General features: G+C 52.5%; 1 protein-coding gene across 11 annotated transcripts in view; it reads left to right on the top strand.

Annotated features, from left to right (window-relative positions):
• The window catches only part of Ankrd44 (ankyrin repeat domain 44), a 233,877-nt gene that overhangs the window by 61,992 nt on the left and 155,692 nt on the right, over positions 1–16,193 (top strand). For all 11 annotated transcript variants that reach the window (XM_063259488.1, XM_063259498.1, XM_063259494.1 and 8 more), the window contains exon 2: positions 12,053–12,136. In XM_063259488.1, coding sequence (XP_063115558.1) covers positions 12,053–12,136 — 84 coding nt within the window. The remainder of the gene's footprint in view (positions 1–12,052; positions 12,137–16,193) is intronic.

Here is a 16,193-nt window from a genome sequence, read left to right as displayed (position 1 = left end):
TTGGAAATGTGAGGACTGGGCAGGGGGACTGCTTTCTGTCACTGTGCCGAGCAGACACACGTGAACATCTGTGTGGGACCTCAGCTCTTTGTCATCTAAAGGCAGCGTTTGAGTCGTGTCTTCTGCATGGACTCTGCCATGGTGCCTTGTGCATACCTTGTCCTCCTGGGAATCAGAAAGGCTGCAGGACTTTAGGGCCTCGGTTCTCTCTCCCACCTGTCGCTCTGCAGAAGGGAAACTTGGCCTCGTGCAGCTGCTTGGAGTCTGCTGGGCTCAGCCCAGGATGCTGTGGTGCATTGTTTCCTGAGGGTTGGGCCTGATCCCCAGCAGTAGCTGGCACTCTGGGGGAGGGGACCCTGTCATGAATTTGTTTTGTGTATTTCCTAAAAACATCAGGCCCTACGTAGTCAGAAAATGCCTTCAGCTCTGGCGGCCCTTCCTTGTGCCATGTGCGGTCAGAAGAGGTTGTGACAGAGGCTCGTTTGCTAGTGACACAGACTAGAAGTCATCAGAGGTCGGTTAAGGGAAGCAAGTGAGTGTCATGGTGTACCCACATTGTGGAATATTACGCGGTGAGAAGAAACAGAGGGACCTGCAGCCGAGCTGGGGGGCATCCTGCAGGGCGATCGTTCTTATTCTCATGAAGGGCAAAAGAGGGAAGTAGTTAAGCCCCATTTCAGTGCTAAGCAGGGTAATTGCATGTGTCACTCTATTTTTCACACACCCGGAGCATGGGGAGGATGTCAAAGGGTGCACAAGAACCTGTGAGCGTGGGCGCTGGGGGAGGTTAGGAAATCTCTTCTGTCTCCTTATTGTTGTAACAGAAAAGGTTCAAACCTGGTGTACCCAGCACCGACAGAAAATGCGTGGGAGTCTGATGTCTCTGAAAGCCCCTTTCCCCCTGACACTCCCTCCCAGTCCTGGAATATTGCAGGTCTGAAAAATGTGTTTTGTCTCCGGAGTTGTAGACCTAGGGAATAGAGACGCAGAGTCAGGTGGGTGCCACGGGTGTGAGGTGCACTCCTTCCTGTTTCCCCAGCTCAGGGCAGCAGCTTAGAGCTTTCTGTCTTGTGTCCTGAGCTAAGCTGGGGGGTGGCGGCCAGAGCAGAGAGAGGCTGTGTACAGATGGGCAGGGTGAGCTTCCGTTCCCGAGTGAGCAGCTCTCAGGGCTCGGGGCCAGTGACCCATCACTCTGCTTCCTTCCGGGGCCCCTGCTGAGGGGCCCTGCATCCCGCACAGGAAGCCAGCAGCAGCCCAGGAAGCCGCCCGGGCTGCCTGTGCTGCTGTAAGGGGGCACAGTCTACCCGCCAATTCAGATCTGCTCCCTACACCCCAGCCCACCCGCGGGACCTCTTGCCTAGATGGACATCACACCCCTCACACACGGTCCATTTCCAGAGTGAATCGCTCCTGTGCACAACCATCCACACTGCCTGCTTCTGCAGAGCAGGGTCCAGCCTGGCACTCGAAGCCTCCCTGAGAGCTGTGGTCCAGGCCTACTCAGCTTTCTCCAACCACATTCCACCTGAGCAAAACTGCCCCCCAGCTCTCATCTCCCCAGCTTCCGCTTGCCCCAGGGTGTGCAGAGGGACAGGACAGTCCCTTCACGTCCTGTAATCGTCTCAAAGGCTGTGTCTTTCAGGAGGACACATATCCTTCTGTGTGTCGTGGATTTTGCTAGACAACTATGCTATGGACACTTATCACCTGATAACTTTTTGTTTGTTTTTAAGTCAAGGTCTCACTATGTATTTCAAACTGGCCTTGAATTCGTTGTGTGGCCCAGGCTGCCTCAAACTCATGGCAATCCTTCCGCTTCAGCCTCCCGAGTGCTGGTATTACAGGTGTATACCATGACATTCAACTTACTTGGTGCATTTCTTCTGTTTAATGACACTTTGTTAAATCGAATTGAATGCAGGTCTTGGGACTGCACCAGACAAATTTGAGAAAACAGATCTTTCATCTCCTGTTGAGTTGGTAGAGAAACAAAGGAACTGGCCCACGTTGCTGTCTGCAGGGCGCTGCAGGAGCACTGTCCTGCTGGTCAGATTTCCCATGGTTTGTTATCAATGCTCGTCAGCCTCCCGGGCTCCTTTCTCTTCCTGCTTGTAGCTCTTTCCTTGTCACATCTGTCTTGGATGTCCCGCTCTGATCCCGAGGCTCGGGATTCTTCTGGGAAGGCTGCCAGGTGGACGCCGCCACCAGCTTGGTGAGCTCCATGTGCTCCCATGGTGTGGACAGCAGAGCCCTTCTGTGGCCTCCAGCAGAGGCCAATCAGGTCCTCGGCAGCTCACGGCGGTCGGGACAGCCAGGGAAGGGATGACTTGGTTTTGTGCCTGTCCTTGTCCGCTTTCTAAGAATTGCACGTGAGATTCAAAGACAAAGCCACAAGAAGGAAGGACAGGGATTCCGGGGCACTGCTGGGTACTGGAGGACGTGGTTATGCAGAAAGTGGCTTCTTGGCACAGTCCGGGGTGTGATGGGCTACAGAGAAACTCATTTCGGGGTCTGCTTGAATCACAATTTAACGTGACTAAATTCATCCATCCACTTTGGGGGGCGGTCATTCCAGCCCCCTCAAAATAGCCAGAGACTGGCCATGGATATCTTGTACCTACTACTTGTCTTCCAGCCCTACCCTGGTACTAGAGATCAAACCCAAGGAACCCACAGTTATACCCCCAGCCCTTTAAAATTTTTGTTTTGACACAGAGCCTTACTAACTTGCCCAGGCAGGCCTTAAACTTGTGATCCTCCTGCCTCAGCCTCCTGAGTAGCTGGAATTACAGGCATAAGCTACCATGTCAAGTTGATTTTTGTTAAAGCATAATTGAATTGCTTTTAAATCTTCCAGTTTCTGATATATTCAAAGTTTATAATTACTTGAGACAATCAGAGGATTGTACTGTAGTAAAAAATTGCTAGCATAATTTTTTACATTTTTATAAAAAAATTTTGGTAAAAATATTTTACCAAAATTTTTTACAAAATTTTACAAAAGTTTTTCTAGCATATTTTAAGGTATACTTTTTATGATATTTTAAGGTATTCTTTTTATGATGAAAGATCTATAAATTACATACTAACAAAAAGCCATGTTTTATAGTAGCCAAAGCTACTTTTTGTAACAGGCAAGTAAATCATACTGAATACACCTGCAACCCTGAGAGCTGTCTCCTGGCCATGTGATATTTTTCCCCTGCTAGGAATATTAAATGGCCTATGTTGATCAACGTTATTAAATCACTTCTTGGGGGCTGGGGATTTGGCTCAGCGGCATAAGCGCCTGCCTTGCAAGCAGGCAGTCGTGAGTTTGATCCCTGGTACTGATAAAAAGGAAAAAGACCAAGAAAAAAAAATCACTTCTTGTATCTGAAACCACACGCACTGGACATGCTGTGAGATACAAAGAAGGCGTGAAGATGAAGCTAGGAAATAACACCTCCCAGCAGTGTTTCAAACCGAGACCCCCGTGGGGTACAGGTTACTGCTCTTTGTGTCGATTTAAGTCTTCTGCTTGAATCCACTTCCAGGCCGATGTGCTCTTAAGTTAGATTTCTTTAAAAATCTACCTCCCTGGCACTGGGCTGAGGTTAGACTGGAGACGGACGGAGGGGCAGGGAGGTGCCCGGCCCTTGGCAGGAGCCCTGTGCAGACCCTGGCTCCGCTGCGTACCTGCCTTATGCTCTGCTCTGCTCTGCTCTCCGTGGACGGGCCGTTTCCCAAATGTTATGATTTAGAGTCAGTGATCCAGTGACAAGGACGGCAGGATGCAGCTTCCATGGGCAGAGGTTCCACGTGGAAGCTCATAGCGGTGGCTGCTGTGGGAGCCCCTGCAGCTCCCCCGGGGACTTCGGTGTCCCAGGGCGGGGAAGTGGCCCGGGAGTTCTGCAAACAGACGGCAGAGGGAACAGAAAGCAGTGCCTGTTGTTCCCTCTGTGTCCCGGTCCTCTGGCGCCTGTGACAGGGACGCGTGGCTTGTGGCAGTGACTGACTTCTCCCTGGGCCAGGACTCCAGCTCTCTGCCCCTGCTCGGGGCACTCTGAGGCCAGATAAGATGTTTGCTGTTCCTTTCTCTTGCTCAAGACCCCACTTCCTGTTCACCCACTCGGTCAGGGGAGGGTCTCCGTAGACCACATGGTCACTCACAGAGGAGGACTGGGCCCCTCTGTTCTGACTTTTGGTAACATTTGCTTTTTCATTGGCTGCTTTGTGGAGAGTAAGGATGTCAAGAGACCCACATATACTGGCGTACGGCCACTGCACAGGGTCAGTGTGGAGGGCGTGCACTGTGCTATCCAGCCTTGGTCCTTCGCGGGCCTTGTGGTGGGTGGCATTTCTCCCCAGGGAGGCATGGAGGTGGAATTATTACCCATCTGTCATTTCATACGGAAAACCAGCATGTGAGAAAAAGCACTGCAGTGGGCCAATCAGAAGCTCCAGTGCTGCTAACAGGCAGGTGGGTTGATCTCACAGCAAGCGAAGCGGCTTTGTTCCCCGTGACCACCGTGAGGTCGTCAGAGAAAGGGCAGCCATGGGAGCTGGGATCCTCTTTTTGTTGGTCCAAATGTGCAGTTCGTAATGTTTCCGTCCCTCGTGGGGTCGATGTGTGCACACAACACATCTTGATTCCTGTTTCATCCACTCCCTGCCCTCCTTCCCTCCCCTCATCCCTTGACCCCCTGCTCCTTTTAGAAAGATCCATCTCCCTGCCACTTGCTCTTTATTTATATTTTGGGTTTTCAGGCAAGAGAAACTGTGCATTATTTAAGTGTGTCTGATTCATTTCATGTAACACCATGGTCTCAAGGTGATTCGTTTTCCTACGAATGGCTCACGCTTATCCTTCTTTGAGGCAGAGTAGGACTCCACAGGGTGTGATGTATCAGGAGCAGTGAATCACAGTCTGGCATCCCATCAGCAGGCGTGAATAGCCGGCACACTTCGCTTAGCCGGGTGGGTTTCATGGAGTTGTTATTTGGTTTCCTGATAAGAGCGTGGAGCAGATGCAGGACACGTGGGATTGCCCAACGTCACAATGCCCAGGCTGGCTCACCCGTGGTTCCTTCCTGTGTGTTTTTCTCTGTGGGCCCTTCCATCTATCAAGCGGTACCGTGGATTATAATCCCAGTGTGGTTTATTTGCTCTGCAATTTTATTTTACTTATTTATTTTCAAGAGAATAAAACCAAGCAAAATAAAACAAAATAAAGATAATCAAAACAAAACAGTGCAAGTGATACAGGATTTCAAAACAAGATAATAGGAAATCAACACTGGTTATCATTATGCCCCCTGTGGTCTTAAAATAGTTTCCCATACTTTCAGACCCAATAAAATCATACAAAACAGAACAGAACCAATAAAAACAAAACAATGAATGTAATAAAGGATTTTGAAACACGATAAGAGTCAATAATATATCTTGTTATCTTTGAAATAGCTGCCGGTGCTATAGGATGTAACAAAATCAAACAAGACAAAACAGAATAAAACCCAACCAAACAAAACAATGAGAATGATATAGGACTTCAAAACAAGATAATAGGTAATTAACAATGGCCACCACCTTCAGAAGGAGATCCCCATAGGTGCCAAATTGCATATTGTTATTCTCTGAATAGATGACCAGACTACCAGCTTTAGGCCTGCAAAGTCAGTGAAACACCAAACACTACAAGCAGTAAGCTGTGTTTTACCTCAATAGCTATCATCACAGCCTGTGTTCCTCCAGATCAGCCCATCGCTTATGGGGGTCGGGGACCCTTGGCTTTTCTTGTCTCTCAGCCCGCATGCTGCAGGGGCTGGTGTCTGGTTCTACTGCTGCAGCCCTGACTCACAGGCAGTGGCTTCTTGTTCTCCCCCTCGTCGCTCTGCAGTTGTAAGGAAATCTTAAAGACCCTTCGTTGTCATCTCTGTAGGGTGGATGTAAATACTCTCATCTGTGCAGGCTGTTGAGCCCATGGCCTCTGCAAGGTGATCGCTGGTTTCAGAGTGCACTGGGCATAGGCCCCGTGTACGCCTGGGTTGGTAATTGCTAAGCACATTGTGTATAGTGACACACATTAACACACACAGTGACACACATTGTGCACAGAGACTGTAGATGAGGAAACCATAGCTGGGATTTGATCCCAGCTCAGTCAGATGTCACAGCTTTTTTTTTTTTTTTGGTCTGAGGCAGAGTCTATTTAGGCAGCTCAGGCTGGCCTTGAACTCACTGTGTAGCCCAGGCTGGTCTCAAACTTGCAGCAGTCCTCCTGCCTCAGCTTCTCGAGTGCTGGAGTTAGGGGCATGCGCCACCACACCCGGCTAGGTATCATAGTTTTGATCACCCTGGCCACCATAACAGAGCTGAAGAGAGCAAAGTCGCAGGTCAGAAAAACTCTGCCCCCTCTGGAGTTTCCTCTTCTCGGTGCCACGGTTCCATGGGTTCGTTCTGCCCGGCTTCCTGTGGGTACGTGGGTCTCAGCGTCTTGGTTGTCGCTGGGTAAAGATGTAAAGGGTGGGCGTTAGAGGGCAGAGAAACAGCGTATTACTTTCATTTTGGAAAGGATCAGGTAATAGCCGGGTGTAGTGGCTCATGCCTGTAATCCCAGCACTCGGGAGGGTGATGCAGGAGGATCATTGTGAGTTCGAGACCAGCCTGGGCTACAAAGTGAGCTCAAGGCCAGCCTGAACTGCATAGTGAGACCCCGTCTCAGACAAAAAAAAAAAAAAAAAAGAAAGAAAGAAAGAATCAGGTAATAAATGAGCTGCTCCATTTTCTGATGAAATGCTTTCTGTTTAATATCACATTTAAGGATAGTGTTACTAAGCAGCTGTTTAGAGGATCTTACCAGGCCTTTGAATTTTGTGCATGAAGCTTCAGGGAAGCAGACTTTGATTTTATTTTTTGGGTACTGGGAATCGAACTTGGGACCCTGTGCTTGCCAGGCAGGAGCTGCGCTGCTGAGCTCTATTCACCCCCACAAAAACATTCAGACTTTGATTTTACGACCGTCGTTATCTTTCTGTGCTGGAGCGAGTTTCTCCTGGTGAAGAGCTGGCCATTCAGCAAGCCCACGGCCAGACCAGCATGGGGACTGCCAGCAGGTTTTGTTCATTAAATCTGGTGACTTGGAGTCATTTTTATTATCTTTTGCAAGAATGCAAGCAGTGCCTCACACAAAAACCAGCTGATACCTAATAAAGTGTTCTTGCTTGTTCATGCGAGGGGGGTGGGTTTATGTGGCAGGATGACCGCTGTGGCAGTGAAGGGCCCTAATGACGTGGCACCCGAAAGACACACTGCTCAGAATGCTTAAGAAAGAACAGATGTTGAGGAACATCAGGCCTTTCCCTTTTGACTATTGATTGTTTCCCAGCACCCACTCCTGCCTAGAATACAAGATGCTTTCTTCCAGATTTGGAGTCTTTAATTACTCAGTCTAATCAGAAGACGATAAGCCACATACCATGGATTAGGGATGCACCTTCTGGATGCTTCTTGTACTTTAGCACCGTTGGCTGTTCTGGAGGCTCACTGTCTCTCTGCTTGTCTCCCACAGAAAGGCACTCACAGCTCCTACAGGGCATCAAGTGTGCTGCACAGTGGTTTTAGCAAAAACCAAAGTGGATGCTGGGCGTGGTGGCGCATGCCTGAAATCCCAGCACTTGGGAGGCTGAGACAGGATTGCTGCAAGTTTGAGACCAGCCTAAGCTGTACAGAGAGATCGTATCTCAAACACAAAAACCAAAAACCAAATCCATGGCTTCAGTGGAGGATTTTGGGAGGGATGGTGGGGGGAAGGCGGCCTCACTGGGGGCTGGAACGGCTCTACCCAGCTCTACCCAGCTGAGCTTTCTCTGTAGAACACTCGCTGGAGTCCATTCTTACATGGCACGTCTGATGCCTGCAGTAGCATATTTTTAGTAGAACTAAGGGAATAATTGAATCGTGTTGTACAAATGGTAAGAAGTGATGCTTATACACGGGGTTTAGCTAGCTTTGTCTCACTTCCTGAAACCCTGGACCCTGGGTCATCAGTAGGAAAGTCATTATATACTTATTTTGTATGGGCATGGCGTGTCTCTCTGCGTGTTTCCTTATCACTAGAAACTGTCTTTCGAGCTGGAGCTTTTTATGTTTTGATGAAAGTGGAATTACAGCTACCTTATTTCACCAGGTAACAACCTGAACGTGTGTGTGTCTCCCGGGTCACAGTGACCGTCTTGCTTCCTCCAGGAGCTGAAGGTTTATGTCGAGGTTGGAGAGTACAGTGACCACTCACACATATGTGTTTGACTTAATGTCTTTATTTTTAAGTCAAGCATTTTCCTGATTTGTTTGGAGAGTAAAAATAAAACATGAAAGATGCTGCATCGGGAGGGTTAAGAAGGGTTGCTGATAGAGAATGGCTTTCTGCGGGAAATGTTTCATCCCACAGGGTTGGCGAAGTCCGCTATGGAACTTCCGGTGGGTCCCATTCCGGGCACCTCCCTGCTCGGAGCCTGTGTCTTTGCAAGGCCACTGTCCGGAACTTGGTGACACAGGACGAATTTACACTCCCAGAGGGCCTGGTGACACAGGACGGCTTTCCACACTCCCAGAGGGCTGGGAGGGGCTGGCGCTGGTGTGGGGCGAGGCGGGGCAAGGCCCCTCCAAGGGAGGTCCTGGTGCTGTGACTGTGGGGTGCAGGAAGTCCCCGCCTGCCCTCTGCACCATCAAGAGCGTGTGCCGTGTCTGCTGAGGGTGTGACAGTCCCCGAGGAAGAGCAGATGGAGGGGTGCCCCCTCTCCACCGCCTCCTTTCCCGCACTGTTGTGGCTCAGCTTTGACCTTCGTTGGTGCTTTGTGTTTCCGGGACTTTGTCCTCCATGCCATGCAGAGCGTTCCTGTACTGTGCATGCTGTGCTGAAGCATGAGGCTTTGGGATATGCAGGGATGCCCAGAGTCACAGAAGGACCAAAGCCCGCATCACAGTACCGTTTTCTCCTGCACACACAGGCGACTGTGACGTTTAGCCTGTAGGTCGGGCACAGTAAGCAAACAACAACAGCTGCTGAGAAAATAAAATAATTATAGCGATAGATTATACCAGGACAGTCTCTCCAATGGTTGGGACGACCACTCAGTGGCTCCTGGGCAGGCAGTGTGGTCACTGAGGCTGCATTAGACAAAAGGATCGTTTGCACCCCAGGCGGGATGGACTGGGATGGCACAGGGCTCCACGGTGGCACACAACTCACAGCTTGTGGAGTGCTTGTCTCTGGCATTTTCACTTTGTGCTTTGGGCAGCACTCACTGATACCCCTGAGTACCCAGAACCACAGGAGGCTCAGGGGAGGCTTCATTTCCAAGCCTTGCTGAGGTCAAGGCAAAGCCATCAGTGGCTGCCAGATTTGTGGTCCTTGGGACTTGTGAGCAAGACCATCATAGCCGAATACCCAGCCGATTCTCCAGATCGTGCCGTGAGATCATGTCAGCGGCTACACTGGGTCTTAGCCAGGAGGCCGAGAAGCACTATCAGATCATCCAGATGCATCTTTTTCCAGATACTTATTTTTCAGGTTTGTGCTCTCCTGGGAAAAAATAGAACAGCAGGACTGGGTTAAAATCCCAGGGTCAAGGGAACTTTAAAGTGCTCCGTGAGCCTGTTTATTTGAGAGTGCAGAGAAAAATAAAGAGAAATGCTCATCATATTAAACAAGCCAACAACAGCTTCTTGCTCAGAAGTCATGGTAAGCTAGTTCAAGAACTGCAGTGAGGCAGCGCGGACCTCCATCCGGAGCACTCGACAGTGACATTGGGAGGTGCGGTGGCCACAGGGCTCACTGGACCAGAGCCGCCCACCCTGTCTGCACCTGCTGACCCTGCATGGGTCTGCAGTGTCCAGTCTGGGCACGGCGGGCCGGGCACCTGTGTGCACACGTGTGGCCACAGCGCTGCAGGAGCCATGTGGCAGGTCAGATTCCCACCCACCGGTGCTGGAACTCTGGGACCCTGGCAGAACACGGCTGGGCGTGTCCAGGAACACCCACTCCCTCCTTTCCTCCCTGCCCAGCTGGGTTGGGCTTCCACTCTGTACAATCAGTGCCCCGCTGAGAGCATCCAGCCCTCCTGGATGGGCCTGGGGACCTACTGGGCTCAGCAGGGTGCATCTGCATTCCTCTTGTGCAGCCCCTGCGCCCTGAGCAGGAGTGGGTGTGCACCTCCCGTCTGTCTGCTGAGCCACCAACGCAGCCTCGAGCCTGCTGCCCTGCATCTGTGCGTCGTCCCACTCTGTCGGCGTTTGTTGTTTCCGTCCCAGGTTCAGAGAGCCAGGCGTAAACGGGTGAGCGCTTGGCGGAGAGACAGGAGGCATAACCAGGTCTCCGCTGGGGCTGTCAGCAGGAACGTGGAAGCGCCTCCGTGTCTTTGCTTTTCTTCTTGGTTTTTATTTTTATTAGCACACGTTTGCGGTGTATGACAATCGCTTTCCTGTGTGGAGCTGGTTCCTGTATTACTGTTGAGCTCTTTCCGCAGCCTTCTTTACAGCCTTCTTTACAGCCTTCTTTACAGTACTCCTTGCTGTGTAATACCAAACTTTCTTTATCTGTTCTTCTGCCGATGGACACAGAGGCTGCTTCCCAGGTGTAGCTGTTACAAATTCTGCTGCTGTAAATGTGCACCGATGTTGTTAACTCTTCCAGGAAGATCCCTAGAAGGGAAATAGCTGGGCTGAATAGAATTTCTAGTTTCAGTGTTTTGAGGACTCAACCCTGAGTTCCAGAGGGGTCACGTGGTTTACACTCTCACCGGTGATGTGGAAGGCTGGGCTCCCCACTCATGGAGCAGAGCAGCCAGCTCAGGCTCGGCCGGTGGGAACCTTGTGTTCTTTCCTAGACACCTTTCTTGCTTGCTCTTGGCAGCTGGAGAACCTGCTGGTTCCTTTAGCGGTGTCTCTGTCCCTTGTGCTGTGCGTCCTGCCACGTCCTGGGTCTCCTTTGGTGTGGTGGATTCACGCCCCCTTTGCTCCCTGACCCGCAGCCTCCCATTCACATGAGAACAGCATCAGACGTAATCATGCTTGGAACAGTCGGTGCAGGTTGGCTAAAGCTATGGGAAGCAGCGTTTCAAAATGATTTCAATGATTTCCCAAATGTGGCCAAAGAAATGTCCAGGTGGCCAAAGCGTGGCCTTAACAGCCCCTAGGAATGGCGTTTTTGCGGCTACTAGGGAACTAGGCGTGGTGGTGCACACTTGTATTCCCAGCTACTTGGGAGGCTGAGACTGGAGGATCACAGATTTTAGGCCAGCCTGGGAATTTAGCAAGATCCTGTCTCAAAATAAACTTTTAGAAAAGGACTTGGACTCTGGTTTGGTGGGAGAGTACTTGCCCAACAAGGGTGCGGTCTGGGTCCACGCTCCAGTACTGGGTGGGGGTGGGTCACGAAGGGCAGGGCCTCAGTCCCCTTGGGCTGCTGTGACAAAAGACCAGAGTCTGGGTGGCGTAAACAGCAGACATCTGTTTTCTCAGTGCTCTGGGGGCTAGAAGTGCAAGGTGGAGCACCAGCGAGGCTGGTCTTTGGTAGAGCCTGACCCCTGGCTTACCAACGGCCACCTCCCCTCTGAGTCCACCAGTGCAGGTCTCTAGGTGCAGCCTGAGAGTGAGGCTTCTGGGGATGCTGGTTTCCCTGGATTGGGGCTGCACCTTGTGACCTCATTTGGCCTCGACTATCTGTCTCCAATAGGATCTTTGGGGGCACTTTGGGGTTACGACTGAGTGTATTAACTTGGGGGCATGAATCTCTCCATAATGGACGAGGTGCACAAAACTTGTCTGGTCATTTTGGTGATGGGGCATTGGAGGACTGACCGAGGACAGTGTGAGCGCTGCATGGTTTCCCTGTGGTGCTCACAGCAGTCCGCAGCCCAGGTCCGGGGGGGCTCTCGCCTCGAGGTCTGTTATCTCTCTGTGGCGTCTTCCCCTCTCCCTGGGGGTATCGCCGTGAATCCTGGACATCGGCCTCTGAACGCGACTGCTCGTGTGGTCACCAAGCTAAGTGTCTCCTCCTTTGTGTTCGCAGCCACCGCTGGTCCAGGCCATCTTCAGCGGCGACACTGAGGAGATCCGGGTACTGATCCACAAAACGGAAGACGTGAATGCACTGGTAAGAGGGGCGGCCGTGAGCCTCCGCCCGGCCCTGGAGGGGGCCAAGGCCTCTTCCCTTCGCTGTCCCTCGACCCCTCTAGTAAACAGCAGAAGCCTGGATGCTTCTCGGAACACTGCCTCAAGTCCATGCTGTAAAATACATAGGTGATAGGAAGGGAGATCAGTTGTAACACAACTTTGATCCTGTTGTGACATAGCACTATGTAGGCTTCTTTATTAATGTATTTGAGTGAGAAGCGGCAGGTCTGGTGACTGCGTGATACAAAAATAGCCATGTGTAGAATCAGTGTTCTGAGCTGCCTGCCACACTGTCGTGGGACATGAGTGGGCTTGTGACTCCTCCTGGGTGACAGGGACCCCGTGACTAGGCATGACTGTGGTTTGCTGTGGACATTTCTGACTGAAGAGGATGCTCAGTTTCTCTGAGAAGCTGGGGAGCCCAGGGGCCGCCTCGCTTTTTCCAAGGGGCTGATAGCCCTGTAGCCAAGCTTGGTGGTCTGGACTCTGTCGCCTGGCTGCTGGATCTGTGGGCTGCAGCTGGGATGGTTTTTATTTTTTAGATGGTTAAAAAAGACAAAAAAATGAGGGAAGAACAATGTGTTGTGACACATGAAAATAATAAGCAATTCAAGGGTCAGTGACCATAAATAATGACTTCCTGGCCCACAGCTGTGCTGGCTCATTTACATAGTGCCAGTGGCCAGCTTGGGACCCCGGCTGCCCAGTGGAGAGGCGGTGGCAGGGACTGTCCATGGCCCGCACAACTGCAGGTGTCTCCTCTATGGCTTCCACAGGACAGGTTTTCTGGTCCCACCTTTGGGGGGTTGTGAGCCCGATGGGTGCTGGGTGGCCACCTGGGCCCTCCCGCTCTTGGGTCCTGTGTCAGAGCATTTCCTCAGACTCTTAGAGTCTATGACTCCCCAAGGTTAAGAACTGCTGTACCTGGAAGCTTTGCAGGCATACAAGCCAGCCTGTCTCAAGGAATACAGAGAGGCTCAATGGTTACCTTCCTGACAGCTTCCTGCAGCAGGCGGAGCAAGCTGCTCTGTGCAGGTGCAGCTGGATTATTGAGTGCTTGGTCCACAGGAGAGGGATGCTCTGTCCAGCGTGTGTGGAGCTCAGCAGAGGCCGCAGCAAGCATCAGGCATGCCTTCACTTCAAGGGGAGTGGGGAGGTCATGGTGTGCTGGCGTCCCTGGCAGCCAGCCCGGAGCTCTGCTCTGGAGCCAGGTCCCTGGCACAGCCTTCCCTCCTGGGGTGACAGGGCAGGTGGCGTGGCTTCCTGGTGAGGTGCTGGGCAGCTTCTCCCAGCTGGCAGCAGGAGAATGTTTGGTGCCTCTGGTTGGAGAGAAGCTCAGCTCAGAGGCAGGCAGGGACACTACCTGAGACGGCAGTGGGGGCACGTCCAGGCCTGGGGTGGTGGTGCATGTGCTTCCGAGGAAGGCTGGCTCTGTACCAGCTGTCCATGCCGCTGACGTCTCTGGTGCTGGGCCACATCAGACAAGCCCAGGTCACTGCCTTCTCCACGATCGTGAGCAAAAGGGGCTCTGTCCAGTCACACAGCAGGAGGGACTGTGCTGGCCTCTGAATGATCTATGACGTCCAGTTCTCAGGGGAGCATCTTGGGGGAGGACCCTGCTCTGCAGAGGGTCCCAGGTGACAATAAGTCCTTCTGAGGCCACTGTAGGGGCCGTCCACCATGCAGCCAACCAGAGGGTGAATGTGGAGAGGGAAGGTGTAGATGGACTTCCGGTCAGCGTGATTGGCACCACTCCACCCCTAGATCTCTAGAGCTCGGAGAGCTAGAGCTGGCCACTCGCCAGCCTCTGAGGTCAAGGGACAGCAGTGTCTCCCTTGGGGACAGTGTCGGTGTCCTGTTCCCTCCTCACCCTTTGCTTCCCTCTCTTTGCCCCCTTAGTCCCTGAGTAAGTGTAGTGTTTCATGGTTTCTGGAGCTTGGGTGGAGCCCAGGGCTCTGTGTGTGCTAACCGTGCGCCCGCACCGAGCTACACTCACATTGCCTTAACTGATTTCTTTTACCTGAGGGCGCCTTTCCTCTTCCTCTGCCACCTCTCTGGGTTTTGATGCCCTCATGTTCCCGGGTATGCACCACTGTCCCAGGGACTGGTCCTGATGCAGAAGGCCACTCCCTCTGCTGGCCTTGTTCATGCCCAGCCTGCGCTGCTCTCTCACTGTTTGTGCTGGCCCTGGGCTTCTACCCAGCTGGGCCGTGCAGCCGCCAGGGTTCCGTGTGCTCCACCGCGCTCCCTGCGCTCTGATGGAGAGCTCACAGCCCCAGCTGCCCGTCTGTCCCTCCCGTCTCCTCTCACTTCCTTTCTGTCATCTGCTCTCACCTCCGCTGTCCAGCCAGGGAGGCCGGCTCTGCTCTCTGCTCTGTGGCTCTTGATGCTTCCCTGGGTGGGAGTGTTTGCCTGCCTTGGGCCGTTGTGTGTGTACCTGCCGGTGACGGGTCAGGATCTGCCTATGCTTGTGTACTCTGCTCCACAGAGTTTCTGTGGTGCTGGCTGTGGCTTGTGTTTTACTTCTCTCCTTGAGGAGTCAGTAGAGTCCCTCGGGTCTCCTCTGTGAGCATGAAGGTCTGGGGGCCCTGTGAGGGATCAGGGAGAGCTGGGCCTCCTGTTGGGGTTTCCACAGCCAGAGCAGCGCTGGGCCTGGAGGTGGCAGTGACCATGGTGCAATTTAAACTGACCTGGATGTCACTGAGAACCTGGCAGAGGCCTCAATCTGACTCACCAAGCTGAGCTCATGGTGGCATCTGGGCCCCGAATGTCATCTGAACTGAGTGTGTGACAGCTTCAGAATGCAGAGACTCTGAAAATCAACACAGAGCTCGGCAGACACTGGGGGCTATGTTACCCCAGCATGACAGCAAGAGGACACTGCTGTACTGCATGAAGCAGGGCAGGGACAGATCACACCCGTTAGAGGGGCACCGATGGGACACGGGTAGGTGCTGCACCCTGAGGACTGGGCAACTGTAGAAACTGGACAGGATGGGAGAGCGTCCCAAGTCAGTGAGCTCCCATGGTCAGCTCAGCTGCAGCCGGACTCGCCTTGCTGATGCGTGGCCGTAAGTGCAGGAGCAAGAGTCCAGGCCGATGGACGGCAAACAGTGGGCAGCTGCGCTGTCTAAACGCATCATCCGATGACGGCAGGTGACGAGCACCCCGCGACACTGACTGAGCGAGGTCCATGGCGGTGGGGAGTCGCAAGGCAGCCCTGTTCTCCCGTCCTGTGTGCACTTTGCCCTTGAGTCTCGGGGGTGCACGTTCCTTCCTGGGGCAGCACTGTTAAGCCAGAGTCACCTGTGTCCCTGCGGTGCCTGGACTTGGCGATGCTCGGTGACTCTTCAACAGTGAGAGGCAGCAACTCAGAATCTTGGGCCCTGCGTGATCTCAGACCCATGGTGGTCGTTGCTTCTGGGGAAGCATCACTGGTGGAAACACCCATGCACTCATGGACGCTTGTCATGGTGACGCTCGGGTCCACAGTGATTCCACGGAGCAGGGGAGCTTCCCGGTGACTCTGCAGCAGCCTCCCATAACCACGTGCGCTCCTTTCATTGTCTCCGTAGTCTCAAAAAGTTTTGTGGGTGGGGCTGGGGATTTAGCTCAGTGGCATAAGCGCCTGCCTTGCACGCACGCAGTTGTGAGTTCGATCCCTGGTGCCGGTTAAAAAGTAAAAAAAAAAATTTATGGTTGAGTTGTCCCTGGATGATGATCTTAATCCATCTACTCGGTGTCTGGCAGTTCGAGTTTGTTTATGACTCGCTCTGGGGAGATCTGGCCATGTCTTTTGCTGATCCACTCCAGTTCTGGGACAGGAGGGGGTGTCTGTGAGTGTGACAGGCTGAATCCTGCGGAGAAGCTAAGTGTAGGTAGAGAACAGACAGTCCGAGTCCTTGGAAGGGAGAAGCCGTGAAGGGGCGGGAATTAGTTGGCTCAAGAGGCACTTGAGAAGAAACTGACCTTGTAGGAGGCGGGGCACTTCCCAATTAACAATAGTAAGCGTGTAACGTGTGTGTGTGTGTGTGTGT

The sequence above is a fragment of the Cavia porcellus genome, unplaced genomic scaffold, assembly GCF_034190915.1.
Source record: "Cavia porcellus strain 051 isolate PalLab524CR breed Dunkin Hartley unplaced genomic scaffold, mCavPor4.1 scaffold_12, whole genome shotgun sequence".
Taxonomy (NCBI): Eukaryota; Metazoa; Chordata; class Mammalia; order Rodentia; family Caviidae; genus Cavia; species Cavia porcellus.
This window is presented reverse-complemented; position numbering and strand designations above follow the sequence as displayed.